General features: G+C 32.6%; 1 protein-coding gene across 2 annotated transcripts in view; it reads left to right on the forward strand.

The window, feature by feature from the left end:
* The window catches only part of LOC124354367 (collagen alpha-1(IX) chain-like), an 86,928-nt gene that overhangs the window by 45,211 nt on the left and 23,392 nt on the right, over window positions 1-18,325 (forward strand). For both annotated transcript variants that reach the window (XM_046804768.1, XM_046804769.1), the window contains exons 3-6: window positions 1,664-1,877; window positions 5,123-5,339; window positions 15,510-15,680; window positions 15,925-16,011. In XM_046804768.1, coding sequence (XP_046660724.1) covers window positions 1,664-1,877; window positions 5,123-5,339; window positions 15,510-15,680; window positions 15,925-16,011 — 689 coding nt within the window. The remainder of the gene's footprint in view (window positions 1-1,663; window positions 1,878-5,122; window positions 5,340-15,509; window positions 15,681-15,924; window positions 16,012-18,325) is intronic.

Consider the following 18,325-nt stretch of genomic DNA (forward strand, 5'->3'; position numbering starts at 1 on the left):
TAAGATAAACACTATGAGAGGAAAGAATGCTGAGTTGCAACTTCATGTGCTGGGGAAATGTTTTTTGTTACAGTTTGTTCTCTATTTTATCTTACAAACACGTGATGTAATTGGACTTTTCACTAATATGAGTAGTTTAGATTCTATCGAATGAACTAATAAAGGTAATGGGAGGGTACAATCATAATTTTTGCGAGATCGTGTTTCTATTACGGTAGGATAACATGTAAATATATAGGTCCACTGACCTAAATGTTATGAACAAAAGTTTTATGTGCTGTGGTTTAAAAACGACTCGATGGGGCGGAAATTGAGATAGCTGTGTGTAACATGAGTCATCCAAAATAATTAATTATAAGACAACTTGTATTTTGTCTTGTCGAACAAAAAGTATAGTGACTTTAAATTTATTCTTAAATTTATCAGATTATTCATATAATGTGGTTGCAGTAACATTAGTGATATGTTAAATGTAATATCAATCAAGCTGTTACACGTTGTACATCCTTTTATGTGCATTCATATAACACATTTTTGGCATTTTTGCTGTTTACATTATTGAAGGTATACTTCGAAACGCCGAGTGTTCACCTATCTGTGGCATTTAAACAATTTCAAAACATACATAATTTACACTTTTCACGTTTATTGTATTCATTAAGTAAGTGTTACAAAAATGGTTGAAATATAAAACCTTATTTTAAAATAACAAACATTATTCCTACCCCAATTTGAGTAAAAAACGATATTTTCGAAACACATTATTAATTAGTTTTGTGGTTAGTTATATTAAAACTTCTGACATGTTTAAGGAATTAGAGGAGAAAATATCGAAGTAGTGCCCACCATAAGTAATGTAGACATGTTTAGTACCAGTAATGATCTAGTAAAGAACGTTGCAGTGAACGTGCACTGATGTTTGGTTGTTACCAAATATCATTATAATAACTGATGATATTAATCGTTGTTGATTATTAAAGGATCAGATAAAATGTACTTAGATAAAAGTACAAAATGTTATTTGCAATTACTATTTTTTTGTGAAAAATATTTAAATGGTTGACCTTAACGTATACAAGTACCTGAAGATGGATTCTTCGAATCCGAAATGTACATTGCACCAGTAAAAAAATACAAAAGTTTTCAAAGGGGCATTCTTATTATTGATACAAAACACTTTTAGAGGCTATATTTCTAATATTACTTTTTTAAATAAAAATAACACAGACACACATAGAAAAATGAGAACGTCTTTCTTGCCATTCCCGTCGGGCAAATTGAGATCCGAATCGAGTCCCAGCGGAGTACTTTTAATCAAGTTTGAAAAAAGTACTCACTATTGTTTTCCAATATTTACCAATCTGTATTGAGATTAAATCAAGCTGTTAAAATATAAACAAACTTAATGTACGTCGTTTGACAGGAATTAGGAACATTAGTTTGATTCTTAAAACAGACGTCAGAAAAGAATCAAATTTAAAATAACTAATTGAATAATTAAAAGAATTCCTGTAATTTGTAATATTGGTAAAATTTAATTCTCAAGAATTATAACTTATAAAAGTATAATACTATACTATATTAGTAACTATATTATACGTTCTTCACTCATTTCCAAAACTTGCAATAGTTCTGATTTAATGTAACCCCATCTCTCTTACAGATTACAACAATGGGATCTTGTCAGAGGAAATGGTCGGACCGTGTGCCGACTTCCGGTTGGGAGAGGATGACCTCCAGGCTTTTGATTTCATTCGGAAGTTCCGGTTGGACACTCTCCACCTGAGGTATCCTGGAGTCTCCAGAGTCCGCGGGTCCAACCGTCTACAAGTAGCCTACAGACTTGAGAGGGATTGCGATTTGGTGCTTCCCACCAGGTCAGTGGTATATCCAAGAATTGACTATGTGATGGAGTAGAGAGGGGGCAAACCCATCGTTGCATGCTGCAGGCGATATCTTGTTTTATTATATACCGGTACAATTACCGGTATATAATATACGGAGCATTTAAACTTAATTGAACATAGAATTTGCTTTTAACATTAGATATTTTCACGTACTTATAGCTGCTCAAAGGCTCAGTATACTTTGATGAGTTGAATAAACATGTATCCTTCACAGGCCTCTTTTGGAATACCTCCAAATCGGATTCCAGTTGCAATTAAAATCCATATTCCGAAAGGCTCGCCAGAAGGCAACGGGAAAATAGCAGAATAAAAATTTGTCAACAAACCGAGTAGGTATATTCCTGTGAGATTTTTGCACGTACATTTTCTATGTAAATTAAAAGAAAAAATAATTTTTGTGGAATTTCATTGTTTAAAGTCGGTGGCAAGATTTGATTTTAGTGCACTCTTGCCATCTAGCACTCTTCCTAGCTCACTGGAACTATATCATTAGATGTAAATAGACTATTTAACATTGTTATGAAACCAAACTTAATGAAAAAAATGTGAATGTTTCTTGTGGCAAGATATCTCAAAAGATATTTCGTAAGCAGACTTTCAATATTATGATTTAAAATAAGCTATAAGTGTATTCCAACAGATATCCATAATATTCGCACTAAAATGCATATAATAGTAAGAAGTCAAGTCTGAAAAATAATATATGTATTAGTTTGGAGCACTCTGATATAGTTTATAAATATAAATATTCGATGAACTGATCGCGGTTGCAGATGAACTGACCACATCGAGTTATTCGTTCCGGTTTCAGGATTGTATAGATTGGATATTCAAGCAACCATTGTAATACTCATTTATCAATACTTATGTTTTTAAGCATGTTTGAGTATGCTTTGTACTATTTGATTTATTAGTGAAGTTATTAGTAAAAATATGGGTTTCCTTTGTTGTTGCGTCTTATTACTTTTTTAGATATTTGAAGAATTTTGGGGCCTCTCAGCCCCCTTTAGTACGCAAGTATAGAGTAGGTACCAGGCATCGCCTAAAACCCTCTGGACTAATCCTATATACGAACATAATTTTTCGAACAAGGACTTTAAAGGAATGTTTAACAAACTATCAGAGAAACTAAACCTATAAAGTAATAAAGGAATACTGATTAATGCACATAGCTGTATCTACAGACATTTACTACTATACAGAAATATAAACCAATATCAATTTGAGCAATACGGATCTGAAAAAGATGTTATGCAATCCAACTAACAACTGTTTTTTTAAGAATACAATTTAAATGTTTTCGTACCATATGAAATGAAATAATATTTGATAGTACGATAAACAATTATTATGAACCCTTATATTTTTCTACCTAACTGAAACACCCACTTCCGTTATAAGGATGGTGATTTCCGTTAGACTAAACCGATATGTCTCGGCTACGTTGCTGAATATCGTGTGCTATGTCTGTAAATATTAATTTTGCTCATAGTAATAGTTGTTAAGCCGAAAGTTTTGTCTACACATTAAAATTAACATATTGTAAAGTAAATAATAAAATTAATAGAGTTCTTTGCCCTTTTTTGATGATTAAATCCAGTAAGGAAGTTGCACTTGCACAACCCTTTTGGTTAAGCAGTTTTTATAATATTAATTAATGTCTAGGTTTAAAGCTCAGTAATTTGGGGTTGATTTAGACGGGTTCATGGTCAGAATTTTATGATAGAAATACTTCGTGATCAACATTTGGAGGTTACCATCTTACGTGATAATTAGCATGCAGCGGAGTCAAGTTAAAAGGCAGTATTTTATTTGGAACTTTATTGGGAAACATACATACCGGAAGTGTTCAGAGCCTTAGGACAATGTTTTTGTTTTTAAAGGCTGTGTAATTATTAAGAAAGTCAGTGATTCATCTCAGGCAATTGTCAGTTAATGATATTACAGTGTGTTACAATAATTCATTGTATGAAGGCTAAGATTTTTGTATGCACTCCCTTTTTAATTCGATTTAATTTTTCAATGCTTGTTCATAAAATAAATATGAATTGTAAATTTCAGCATATTAAAAAAGTGACGATCAAGATAAAAACACATTTGTCAGAAGTGATGTTTATCTATTAATATTCAAATGTATCTCATCGATCACATTCAATCGAGCGTAAAATCAGACTGAAACCTTTCTACGAGATCATTTTCTCTTTCATACTACAAGATTTGAACAAATTTGAATATTCGTAGTTCCTACACATTTCTGTATTAATTTTGTTATTCAGTGTAAAACAATGGTTTAGTAATGTATTTTTCAGTTACATTCTTATTATAGCAGATGACCTTTGAAGAACTGACGTTGTGTTTTATTATTATGTTTATGCAAGCTAATGTAAACTAATGTAATAGGGATATTCAAACCTATAATTTTTACCAGATTATTTGGAATAAAGGTGTTTTATAAACTTAAGTGAAATCTTCCGGAAGTGAAAATATGACTTTTTGTATAAACGTGGTCTTTCTTCAGATGTATGGGTTACCAAAGTACCTGTAAATCGATAAAATCTTTGCATTGTTCTGTGTTCTATCGGTATTATACCGAATATGGGTTTCAACATTTAAACCATTTTCTCAGGTTTAACGTGTCAAAAATCAAAACAGAATCTAATATAAAGATTTTTGCAGTTGTTGCTTAAATAATAAAAAATAGATATTTAGTTTAAAAAGTGTTAGTTATTAAAGTTGTTAACACGTCCAAAAAGTAACCAGGAAGAGATCTGAGAATACATTAATAGCCACAATTAAACTGTGCACTATAATCCAAGTATGATAATATTTCCGTATTTCATCATAAATTTGTTTAGTCATTCATTGTATTAATACCGATAACATTGATTCTAAGTATTGGATTCTAAAGTACCAAGGCGTTTGGCCACGTGCTCAAGAAGGACCAGTCTTATTTTAATACCTGGGTGTTTCACATGATAAAGTCCTTTGTTGATAAATAACCAAGATTGAACATTCTGGACTCCACTACAGTATTATCTATTTTACCTACATGTTCACTAGTAGTAGATTCCTGTATAATCTGTAGGCTCTCATCTCACCGGCTGTTGGTAGTGGGAATTTAATGATTAAAGGAACCGAAGTTTTCATAGAAGAAATAGTAGAGAAATAACAATGAATCTCGTTACTTTTATATAATACTTTCTGTTATGTTTTAGAGAGATCTTTCCCTTCGGCCTTCCTGCCCAGTTCTCCTTCATCTCGACTTTCAGGACCAGAAAAATAACAAAGAGCCCTTGGCACATCCTGAGGATTACTGATCTTCAGAATAAACCCCAGTTCGTGGTCAACCTCAACCCTAGGAGAGAGGCCGTGGAGCTCTCCTTAGTCGACTTTGATGGGAATCTGCAGACTTTGGTGTTCACAAAAGCTCAGGTAGACGAGCTATTAAGTTACTTTAGATTCTATATGATGATGTTAGTATAGTATTCATTCATAAGATGTTTAATTTGTAAAATGAATACTGACCAATATCAAGAGTTAGATTCTTCACTAAAAATACCTTTCCTGAGGATACATTTTGGAATAAGAATTTTCCCCCTATAAAATGAACTAAAGTACCCTCTTGAAACTCAAATGGGCTCTTTTGGACTCATGGTTAATTATTATGGCAACGAGAAAGCGTGTAATAAATAAATTGGATAATTGACGAGTAATAATACTGTTTTTCAGTTTCAGTAAGTTACCATCACATAGCTGTGATGAGGTTATTTTTTCTGAATATGTTGGATTAATGAAAATAATGATTAGCTTAACCTAAAACATATATCTAAGTATTAGGAAATTGTTTTTTACCTAAATATTCAGAATAAGATTTAATATTCTGGCCACTCAAACTAAATGAATCTATTTTTTCAAAAGAAATCTAGTATTTTTCAGATATAGATAGTTCAATCAGTTACCAAGAGCGTAGATTTTCAATCTCATAAATGTCTTATTACAAGTTTCAAGGTCTACCACTTAAATAAATACAGTTTTACATCTGAGCTTTGTATTTCAATTATTATAGTATAAGTATAATAATTTTATACTTATGTCTTACTCTATGTTAGCCAGCAAGAGTTATTTTGATTTTACTGTAATAAAGATCAGGAACGACAAAGATCTATAAAAGTAGTCCTGACTCCTCGATAACGCATTCTAGAAGAAGAGGGAATGTTCTCGGATTAAATTAGTTTCCACCAAAAGGCTGAGATGATCTGTCGTCGCGTTTTGGCGGTAGTGATCTCAGTAGCTGTGGCAGTCGATGAGTCAACACTGGAGTGGTCGCTATTACAGAGGCCGTGGCCGTGGCCGATACTGGGCAAGTCAACAGGCAAATGTCACTCGAGGAGATCATGGCTCTCCACAAGGGACTAGATTTTGGAAAATGAAGTATTAAATTCTTTATTTAGGTTCCTAAATGTTTTCTGTTATCAACAATTCTGGCAATAGAGACTTAATAGGTTTACTAGCACTTGCACGACAAACAAATGGACAAACAACTAATATGGCATAAGCTGTTATATAGAATAGTTTTAAGTATAAACAAAGAACTACAATTTATCTTATATTTTGAACATTTAGCTGCCTAGATATTGAAATTACATCAAGTAAAATTTAAAAGTTTCTTAAATTTATGACACTTTAATTACATTTTAAATAAAACATTCCTTTTAGCTTTCAACAATTGTTGAAATGATTTTAGTGAACAATATTAAACCACGATAAGTTATTCTTAAAAGAGTTTCGGTTTTTCAAAATAATCTTGGGTTAAACAGACAGACACACACACATGTTGTATTTAATCCCAGTCCAAAGCGGTCGGCCAGGAAACGAGCGTTGGCACTTGGGCTTTCAAACAGATCCCTGCTAAAGATTTTGCACCAGAACCTTCATTTTCATCCTTAAAAAATTCAGATTGTGTAAGAACATAAAGATTCAGACTAGCAGAAGAGTCGTGTTCTGTGATGAATTATTGACGATAAAACTCGAATTACCTAATTTTTTGAACTTGTTAAATATGTCTGATTAAGCACATTTTTACATTTTTTAGCAATTTGACAAACATAGCATACTCGTTCGTTACAGGAGTGCTTCCAGAGAACTTCAACATATGCCTTTACATAGCCCCAGAGTGACAGTATAGTGTACAGTTACGACAGAGCGAATTTTCAGACCTTATTTCTTTGAATATAACGGGGAAAACATGGTTACTGTGAACTCAACGCGGTATGTTGTTATGTTGAATAATTTTGATATTCCATTACTAGAGGAACTGGATACTGATACTGACGTATTAAGACAGGGGCCTCTGCGCACACTGCAGACCTATCTATGACTCTCAGAAACATTTTCATGGTCGTTTAATCTCAATATTTAGTAATACTATATACTGGCCAGCTCGATCACCAGATTTACCTGTTTGTGATCTTTCCCTATGGGGCTACTCAGAGTTCAAGGTTTTTAAAAATCGTACGAGAACTTTGCATGAAATTAAGCAAAGTAATTAAGAGACAGCTCAGGCAGTTCCTTAAGAAATGCTGGAAACATTTTCGGCGGCTTTATTAGCTTGATTAATGTCAGCGGATTCAAGGTCGTGATTTATAAGATGTGGTTTTCAAAAAATAACTTTGACAAAGTAGAATTGCTTAGTATTACCTACGTCTTTATTTGTAAGATGTGTTATAGAGTGGTCCACAATAATATACGAAAACCAAAAAGTTTGTAATATGTATCCCCACATTGCTGCCTTTGTTCCACTATGCATACTGAATCACCAGAACGAAAATGGGCCCATTCAGAGAATGTTTAGAGGTCCCTATGATTTAAAAGTTCTAGTTTTTAATTTAAATTTGTATGAATTAACCGTTTAAGGGTTACTTTTAAGTAATTCAGCTAACAGTTCTTACATTTCCATGGGAAATTACTCACAGGCACTGCGGTGGGCACTGTAAAAGTTGACATAGTAGCGATTCTTGTTACTGGGTACCGGGTCGAAAATCTGACAGGAGTCCCAAAGATTGATCGTGGTACTGGATAGGAACAAGCTACAGCTTGTCTAAACACTCTGGATGGTTGGACACTGAGAAAAATGTGTTTGCTTTAGTATTTCTACATGTGCCATTCTTGAAGGCAGTTACAATTCTAGCTTATGTGGATTCCATATAGACACCATGTACTATTGTGCTCTCCTCCGTTTTTAGTACAGCTTTTGAAGTTAGTGAGGGCCCTGATGTTGACATATTTAAGCGTTTCAAGAAATACCGGCCTCAGATTGACAAGGCAAACTTTTCCCACGGTAGTAATGATTTGTTTGAAACCAATGACCAAACAAAAAATCTCAGAAAAATATGACGGACTATTATGGTGCTATTTTAGAGGACCCAAGCCAATCAAATCAGCCTCGAGATGACTACTTAGAGCTTCTACAGTTGTGTAATGTTTCTCTTAGTGATACAAGCTTTGAATCGAAAGTAAAGTTACGAGTCCCAGGTCTTTTGCACAATGCACGTTGGACGGCTAAAACTATTTATTGTGCCAAAATATATTTATTTAAGGATCAGTTTACCTTTACATCTAAAGAAAAAAAGTGAATAACTGAGGTATGCTTGTTTGTGGCACTAATTTAGAGACGGCATTGGAACAAGGCGCCCAAAGCTAAGAAGGCAGTTATGAATAACGTCCTTATTTTAAATCAAGTTGAATTAGTCGCTTTAGTAGTATTTAAACGCCACCAATGGTAGGCTACTTTCCGTATAACTTGATTGGATCAGCACTTTTTGATTCCCACGTCAGTATCAAAACAAAAACTGTAATGGTTAAAAACCTACAGCTCCCACTAAAACCTAAGGCCCTTAAAAACACTAGAGAGTAAATAATTTAACCATGAGAGTCCTCTTCAAACATACGTTATACAGCTACTTAAAAATGGTAAAGAAAAAGCATCTTCTTTCCTTTGTAAGGACCATGAGTTGTGACCTAATGATCGAAACTTTTTTTGATTTTCAACAAAAAATTAAGAACAGTTTCAACACCTTCTTCAGTTAGTAAAACTACATAAAAAACCGTTTCCAACTGCGAAGAAGGCAACGCTGATGGCTGATAATGTTAATAGGCTGTATTAAACTCGAAACTATTTGAAATTTTATATGTATGGAGATAGATTTATTATTTTAATAAATAAAGTTGTTTTTGTACCAAAGTATCGATGTTTTACTAAAAATTCAATTTTCTTCTTTAAAGTGTTAAATCATAGGGACCCCTAAATATTGAATTATTCGCCTAAAATTTGTTTCTGTATTATATAATACAAAATGGAACAAGGGCATGAATTTGGAGAATACGTTTTCTAACATTTTCGTTTTTGAACCACCCTAATGTGTTATCAGTATAATATTGAGTATTAAAATTGCAATACAGAAGAAATGTAGGATTCTCATTACCTCACCCTGTACGTATATAAATATAATAGTTGAACAATATAAATATATAACCATGTGTACTGGTAACATGCACACTGAAATGACATCTACTTCCCGAGTTTTTATTGCACTTTGATTATAACGAGTAGAATAAAAAATCCTCCCTTTCGGCTATGCCATACTCTTCTATAGACATACATTGGTGCTAAATATCTTTAATCTACGTCACAAATGCTTTTTGAGATAATGTGTGGAAAATCCTACGTGGATACACTTTAAAACACCTAAAAAACATTAAACCGTCTGGATTTACTAATAATATTTACGATTAGTTTAATACCCTAAAATGAAATATATGGACCACAACCATCCAGCTCACTACCTTTCTTGTTCCTTCGGTATCGTTTTTCGAAAGATGAATATCTATAAACCTGATACAGTACAGTGTATGCTCTTGTTTCCCAATCCACGTTCGGTATATCATTTTATTTTCTTAGGATCAGTCCAGAAATTATAATAATATTTCTATACCTTTTCAGTATCGTATCTCTCTTCAGTGAAAAAAACGGACGCGGGTACATCCCTCGACGAATTTATGTCAAGAAACTGCATTTAGTGTCTCATGGATTGCTTTGTGACTCCACTTCCTATAGCCACCTAATAATTGTAGTCACGGAGCGAATAGTTTTTTGAATCATGTTAATGATCAGACAATCAGTTTTGTTCCTTCAGTTACTGTAAATTAAATATTATATCCCATAATGCCTAAGAAAACAAAGTACCCTATATATACACATTCACAATTTTATTCAATAAGGAAATGTCAAGAATAGTTCAAAGTGAAATAACTGATCTGAATTCGTTACTTCTGTCATCTGCTATAAAAATTAGCAAATTTATAAACATTTACAATAATCATATTTATAATTATTTATAATCTATGTCATTTATAAATAATAAGTCTATTCACTGTCAAGACAGGCATTACTTTTTACAGGCGAGTTACAAAACTTTACGTGTCTGCAGTGTCTCAGTATTTTGAATTTGTATTAATAAATATCAGCTGCTATAGTGTGATACAAATAGTAATGACATGTATCATCATCTAATTTTTATAGCAGATGACAGAAGTAACAGATGGGTTTATTGCTGAATTCTTGGCTTGGGGTGTGTTACTGTTGTAGTATATGACTGTTACTGAGATTGATGAGAGGGGTTGTTGGGGAATACTTGGCTTGGAGTGTTACTGTTGTAGTCTATGACTGTTACTGAGATTGCTGAGAGGGGTTGTTGGGGAATACTTGGCTTGGAGTGTTACTGTTGTAGTATATGACTGTTACTGAGATTGCTGAGAGGGGTTGTTGGGGAATACTTGGCTTGGGTGCTGTACTGAGATTGTAGTATATGACTGTTACTGAGATTGCTGAGAGGGGTTGTTGGGGAATACTTGGCTTGGAGTGTTACTGTTGTAGTATATGACTGTTACTGAGATTGCTGAGGTGGGCTTATTGGTCAATACTTGGCTTGGAGTGTTACTGTTGTAGCCTATGACTTTTACTGAGATTCGATGAGATTGGGTTGTTGGGGAAGATACTCGGTACACCTTGAGACTGGAGAAATATGCTCGTTAGAGAGATTGCGGTGAAGGAAGTTGTGAATGGTTAGGTACGGTTATCAGTGAAGGTGAAAACTTAAATGATATTATAAGAATGGCGAATAGAGCTTTGCTACTAATAAAGGAGAGTGATAGAAATGTTATCTATTTATCAGTAGAAGAATAGTTCAAATGGTTAAATATTAGAAATGTTGTACCAATTATGTGGAGCTTTTTAATGTTTTGTTTTAACAGACGTGGTCAACATTATTGCGTGTATTAGAGATACAAAGTATTCACATAAGAAGAGCCTAAAACATACATTTTATGCAGAACTAGCCTCTGTTTACAACGAATCTTTATGAGTTTATAAATAATTGTATATTGTAAATCATTTCAAACGTAAAAAGTCCGTGGCGTACAAGTGAAAACACGCTCAAAGAATTACCGGGGAGTAATCCGATCTCACTGTGCCGACTGCATTTATTAGTGTTTTATCCGTTCAGGCGGAGCTTTTCTGCGAATTCAACCACTTTGGCTGCATTAGCTTCTGCAAGCTATCGGAGCGCGTTATCGCTATTCAGTAGCGGGAAATTTCACGCTTGTCGCTCTAACGGTTGGCAATACTGCCGCTCTGGAAGATCAGCTGTTATTTCGCATCAGCTGTGCCGGAGCTGGGATGACATGGCCAGCTGTCAGATATATTGTTATTGACTCATTACCAGTGCTGCATAAATCTCGCCGCTCGAGAGGCCGTGACCTTTGCCGCTGGCAATGGCCGTGGTTGAGCTGCACGGCGAGTACAATCGGAATACACGTCGCCGCTCCAGTTCCGAGCCAGTGTCTACTTAAGTTCTTCGCTTTTCCAGAATCAACGTTATATACAACATCACGCAAATCGTTCTCTCTACCAGACTACTAAAGCAAAAATAATATAATTGAAATAAATTTAACCATGTAACTTTTAACTATTTATATTTTTAAATAATATAAAGCTAAATGTATCTAATGAAAAATGAACTGTAAATGACTAAAATAAGTGTGGTGAAAGCATTGGTAAAATGTAAGATTCTTACCAGTTGATTTATTTAGCATGATTCAAGATTTCTACAGGAGAATCTTCTTTTTGACTTTAACTTTGCTTATAAACTATAATAACTTTACGTGGGGACAATAGAAGTAGAGGCGGTACAGCACGATGTGTTGTGGTCCAGGCAGGTTTTGAACTTGCACTATCTCAAACTCATAAACTTGGTTTAATTAGTTTAGGTTTCTGGATCTGTGAAAACTGCAAAAATGTATGGCAATGTTCTTAGATAAAGTTCTTTCACGCGATATAAAGTTTATTTTCAACTAATAAGATAATAGATGACAAAATTCTGAAAATAATAGTCAATATGCCAGATTAAAGTATTTTTGAAATGAGCTTAAAAATATTGGATAAATTGAGAGAACACTGGAATTATTTAAAAAATCAGATAAAGGAGAAACAAACATGATGGTATGCAGTTTAAAAGCTTTTTATATAAAGTTATTAAACAAGTACTACACAAAATATATTTCTTTCAGCTTTCAAACGATATGTTTTCGTCATAGACATAATTTTATTGGAAATTTCTATATAGTTATTCATTACAAAACTTAACATTGGCTTTATTATAAATTCACAATCAAACATCTTCATCAGATAAACTTGTGATTTTAGGTACCAAATCATATATTACCGTGTATTTTTAGAAGTATATGACATAGGAGTAACCAATTACTATGAAGTAAAAGTTGTTTTTGTAACATGTTTTTACTGTTTTGATAATATCACATACTTTATTGTTACAAACATTTCTTCTTTTATTTCATAATATGTATGCAATTTTGTATGAATCTGATTAACTGGATCTTCACACAAAATGAGCAAACGACAGTTTTTGACACCTTCGAATTTAAAACAACTCTTACGTATTCCAATTTGATGAAAAATTTTATAAAAATCACTTAAATGATAAAATAGGAGAAAGTTTACAATTTACTATAACCTGAAATGGTGAATATGCAATAAATGAATGATTTAGAAACGACAAATGTTTACTTTTTTATCAGTGATATATCGGTGTTTATCAATACGTCAACATGATAATTTTATATTTTAGTTATCGTTTTATCATATTACAACGGAAATGAAGGGATTCAAGGAATAATATTTCGAAATTTATACATGGACGTTGATACATTTTGACGGCGAAAGAGAGAAGGAAGTGTCTTGTGATTAGGATAAAATAACAGCAAGAACACTTTAAAAAAGTCTCTGTATATTTGTGTTGTGATTTACTTAAAAAAGGAATCATTTTGAACGGCAGTTTCATAATATAATATAATTCCAAAGTTTCTCTCTTTTAAAGTATATTTTTTCAAAAAATATAATTCTTCTACACTGTATGCATTTTGGTGTTACAACTTTGTATTCCTTCTTGCTTCATAAATACTTGCTTCATAAATAATATTACTATTTAAAATCAGCGTAATTATAAATAACAAGATAACAGTCACGTACTACTAGAATGCGTAATGTCGTAAACCTTGGACTTTAATAAAATACATTTGAAATTGTTTCTCATAAACCAGTTTCTACTTCTTATTGCCTCTAGTTTACAAGTTGTAACAGTCTCGACCTTCGTTCCTGAATACTTTAATTTAGTACTCTGACGTAATCCTAGATTTTGTATAACTCGTTATATGCAGTGTAGAGGAATTTAGAGTCGGGTTCCCTGACTGTTTGCCAAAAATGGCTTTTCCCCTACCATAATTAACGAAATCATACCACCTAATATGTTGTTGGTTTAATGGCGCGACTGCCCGGCCAAACCCGACATGAAATGGGAACTTGTAAAATAGTGCGGTCGTTTTTCCAGCTCACTGTCACGGTATTGTGATTTCGTGTCGCGGTGTGGAACCAGACCACCAAACTTTATGTACCACAAACTGTAAACACATTTTCTAGATAATCCGATACAGATAAAAGTTAACTGTTACTTGTTACTTACATAATAAAAAACTTTCTTTTGTCCTTCTAGTAGATATGCTGGTTCTTTACACTAGCTGTGTTTTGTTCAAACTATAGTATGCAATATATTTTGAACAATATAAAAACATTGAACTGTGGTAAAAAGTCAGTTCCATTGTCAGAGTGTAAATTCAAATAGAATGTTAAATTTAAAAACATTCAATGTTTATTAATTCTGTTTACTACCGAAAGTTCTTAAACTAGATAATCCATATTTATTAAGGTGAAGGGTAACCTTTAATTTAGAATCAAATATTATTTATATATTTCTGTTAAAGACTTCATTACGGCTACAAGTATTAATTATTTCCATATGATGCTATATATTTAATATAATTATAATAATGTAATATGTCTTGAGATCAAACTAAATATAGGTATAACAGTGAGTTATGCTGTTTGTGTTATTCAGTGAAATTCTTCAGTAATGTTAAAAACTGGCAGTCTTAGAAATAGTAATAAAATATGAAAAATTATTGTAAAATATATAGAGTGAACTCAATATCTTTACTGGACAGTTTTTTCTATTTAAAAAATTAACGTAACAAGTTGAAATGTGGGTATTATGTCGATTAAAAAGGTTTTCTATCAGTTTGAAATGTGGGTATTATGTCGATTAAAAAGGTTTTCTATCAATTTAGAAAGATCAACATTTTAAATTTACAGTTGCACTGATTAAAAATTATAAACTATTATAAAAATATTATAAAAATTATAAAAATAGGGTCAACAAAGCGAACTATTTGTTCATCATATGTAATTCAGATCTAGTTTACCTAATCTTTACAAACTATTAGAGGAAACTTTACTGCCCTCCCCAACGTGGCCATCAAATATACTAAAATATTTAAATTAAAGATCTGGCTTTTCCTCATGTAGCACATTGAATGAGCCTCTGAATCTGCTAATCTTTCTAATAGAAAAATTAATAGGATCAAATATATAGTTTATAATTTTTAATACGTGTAAACCAATTAAAGATTGCTAAAATTTATAATAAGGTGTATTAGAAGGAAATTATACGGTTTCTAAGATCGCTTCTTTACAATTATTTTTATCGTCATCCAAGTTAAATATATGAAGCTGTCATCACCGACAAACGTATTTGTAAAAGTAATTCAGTTCTTTAAATCCAATAGCACCTCTTTAAGCTAACATTTTCACAAAAAATCGTACATTTAGTTGTAATACACAGTAAATATGTTTTATAATAATATATGAAATCATGAGACTGCCAAAGATTATGTTGATTTCATCTTAGTTCGGTGCGGATCTCTTTATGATCTAAAATTCGAATTCTGAATTTTCAGTCATTCTTTATTACATTTCAGTTTCTGCCTTTCTTTATTTTCAACTGATAAGATATCCTTAATTAAAAGTACTAGTAGGACCGAAACGTAACTATTGACTTAATATAAATAATTTGTTGTTTAAAATCTTAGCTTGTGGTATAAAATCAAGTAAGTGTTAAGCATGATTTTATTTTTCAGATATTCGATAAAAATTGGCATAAGATCCACTTTGGAGTGTTTCCTGATAGAGTGGTTCTCTACGCGGACTGCACCCAACTGTCGACGGAGAAGATTGAGCGGAGGGGGCCAATTGATATCAACGGGAACATCACCGTGGCCAGGCAGGCAGCCAGTCGTTATACCGTACCGGTATGTTGGTGGTGACCTTTTGAAAGTGGATATAATTCTCGGTCTCGAGAGAATTCAATTCTAGCTTATAATCACATCTGAATGTAGAGTATTGAATATTTGGTGAGAAAATCATTTGATCATCCCTACTAACGAGTTCCTAAAAATGTATTTAATACTAAGACGATACTTTAACAGTGTTTCAACTCAGAATATACACCATATTCCGATATTTAATCATCTCTGTATGTTACATTTCCTCCAGATTGATCTACAATGGATGTTGTTGAGCTGTGACCCTACCAGACCTAACAGAGAGACCTGCGATGAACTTCCTGTCGGGAGACAAAATGTTAAGTATTGACAAGGATCTCTGATTTTTAAACAAAAGTTTCACATAATTTATTTGCAATCAGTCTACCCAACGTTTGTTGATGAGTTTACCATATGCACAAATACTGAATAGAAAAATGTACGGTTGGCAAATTTAGTATATTAATGAGCCGTCTTATTAGGATATACCTGAGGCGTGATGTGAACATGAATATATTTAATTCCTCCGATTATTTTAACAAATTTATCATTGATTTTTATTAATTATTAACTGACGCGTCAACTTTTAATAACCTTGTATCCGTTCATCATTTAGTGTGCCCTATCTCTGGGGGTTTTAAAGTCCAGCGTGAATAGTCTGTCTATTGAGTGTGGCGGAGCATATCTTTTTGTTGTTTCATGCGTTCAAATCCCGTTCATTGACATTCTTTTTGTTGAACTATCAATGTAAGTTATTGTTAATATTTGATTTAAATATTTCAATTAATTTGTTTTGAATTTTGTTATTCACAGTTTCACTTTTTGTGAATTTGTGTATTTGAATCAACGGATTCTAATTTATAACACGCAATAGTTTATATCTGTATAATTGCTTTCCCTGTATGCTCTGTGTTATTTATTTATTTATCTCTGTTAATTAATATTATGCATGTATATAAATATACTTATGCATATTTGACTCTATTTCTGTTACTATTATGGCTTAAATTTTGTAATTATTCTAATCTCTAGGTTTAAAATTACCTTTTGGTTTTTCGGTGTGTTGATTAATCAATTAAGGTCTCGCTCACCGCTGTGACACTGTTAATTTGTTAGAAGCTGAGTGAAATCACCTGTAGAAATAAATAACCGCTGAAATTGAACAGACTTTGTAATTTTTGTTAAGCCGGAATGAATAAAGTTTATTATTCATATAACACGCTGCATAGGCACATAATTTGATATTATTTTGATATTGTACTTATTCTATATAAAATTTTGTTATTACTTATTCAATTCTTAGGATAAAAGAGTTAAAACTATTTTTCCAGAGATAAGTTAATGTTATGTACAATAATTCATGTCAAATTGTACCAATATTTAACTATATTAAGTGACTTTTAATGAGCTTATTTGATTGATCTTATTTTGATATTTGATTTATTCCATATAAACTTTTGTTATTACCGAAATAAAAGACTTGATTCTGAAGGTTTATGATCTTAGGAGAGAAACATTAGTTTGGTATAGTACAACGTTATAGTACGCTAGACCATATGTCAGGCATTTCTCTGAAGTTGGATACAAATTTCAAGTCTATAGCTTATTCTATTCTTAGGATAAAAGAGCTTTCTGATCATCCAGAAAAGAACTTTGAAAGCCACCGGGCATTCATAAGAGGAATTTTGCTAGACTCCTGAGTGATAGTCTTCAATAACATTCAGCCAATTCCTATGAATGATATGCACCATAATGGAACTTATTTTTGTCTCTGGTGAAATGACGTTCATGCAACATTTATAGCTAACAGATGTAATCTATCTTGATATATCTCGCGAATAGTTAGCTTACACGAATTAGTAACTTAAGAAGAATTCTCATCTGTAAAAGATTTATATTACTGTTTTCAACTTGTTTACAAAATCGTTTATTCTAGGATTTTTCGTTGTAATCATGGTGCTTTGTCATTGAACTCGATGTTGCCTGTATAGACATTAGTCTTTATACAAGATTTCAGATCTTGACATTTCTAACATACATATATTACATTTTTACAGCCCTTTGAGTGATGTTGTTAACGCTAAGCTAATAAATACATAGTATTATCCTGTAGAGCACAATTCAGCATATGCTTAAGCATCCCTCTACTCTAAATGTTTTTATTTTGCCTCGTTAAAAAGTAAGGTTAGTGGGCAAGACTACCCACTTGTTTTATTATCTTCATGAAAACATAGTACAAAAATAAGAAAAGAAGAAAGTATACTCGTACATTGACGACAGAAAGAATCCTGATGTAGGTACATAGGAACAGGATTTGTTGGCAGTTAACTTAAAATTAGTTGTAACTGAGTCTGTAGTTACCCACACTACACACTCGAATATTTTGAAACAGCATTTTTATTCATATGAAGTTTAGTTTTGTCTACACCACTTTTGACGTGTAATCAAATCGTGATGAACAGTGCAGTGGAGCGGCAAAGCACAATCAGTTCAAAACTCAGTAACGCCTGACGTTAAATGTGTCATGAAACTATTCATAGAACAGTATTAGACTATATCAAGACTAAAAACGCGATTTCCAGTGATTGGTATCCACAGCAAACCGAGCTATTCAGATATTCGCACAATGTACG

This window comes from Homalodisca vitripennis, chromosome 2, assembly GCF_021130785.1.
Source record: "Homalodisca vitripennis isolate AUS2020 chromosome 2, UT_GWSS_2.1, whole genome shotgun sequence".
NCBI lineage: Eukaryota > Metazoa > Arthropoda > Insecta > Hemiptera > Cicadellidae > Homalodisca > Homalodisca vitripennis.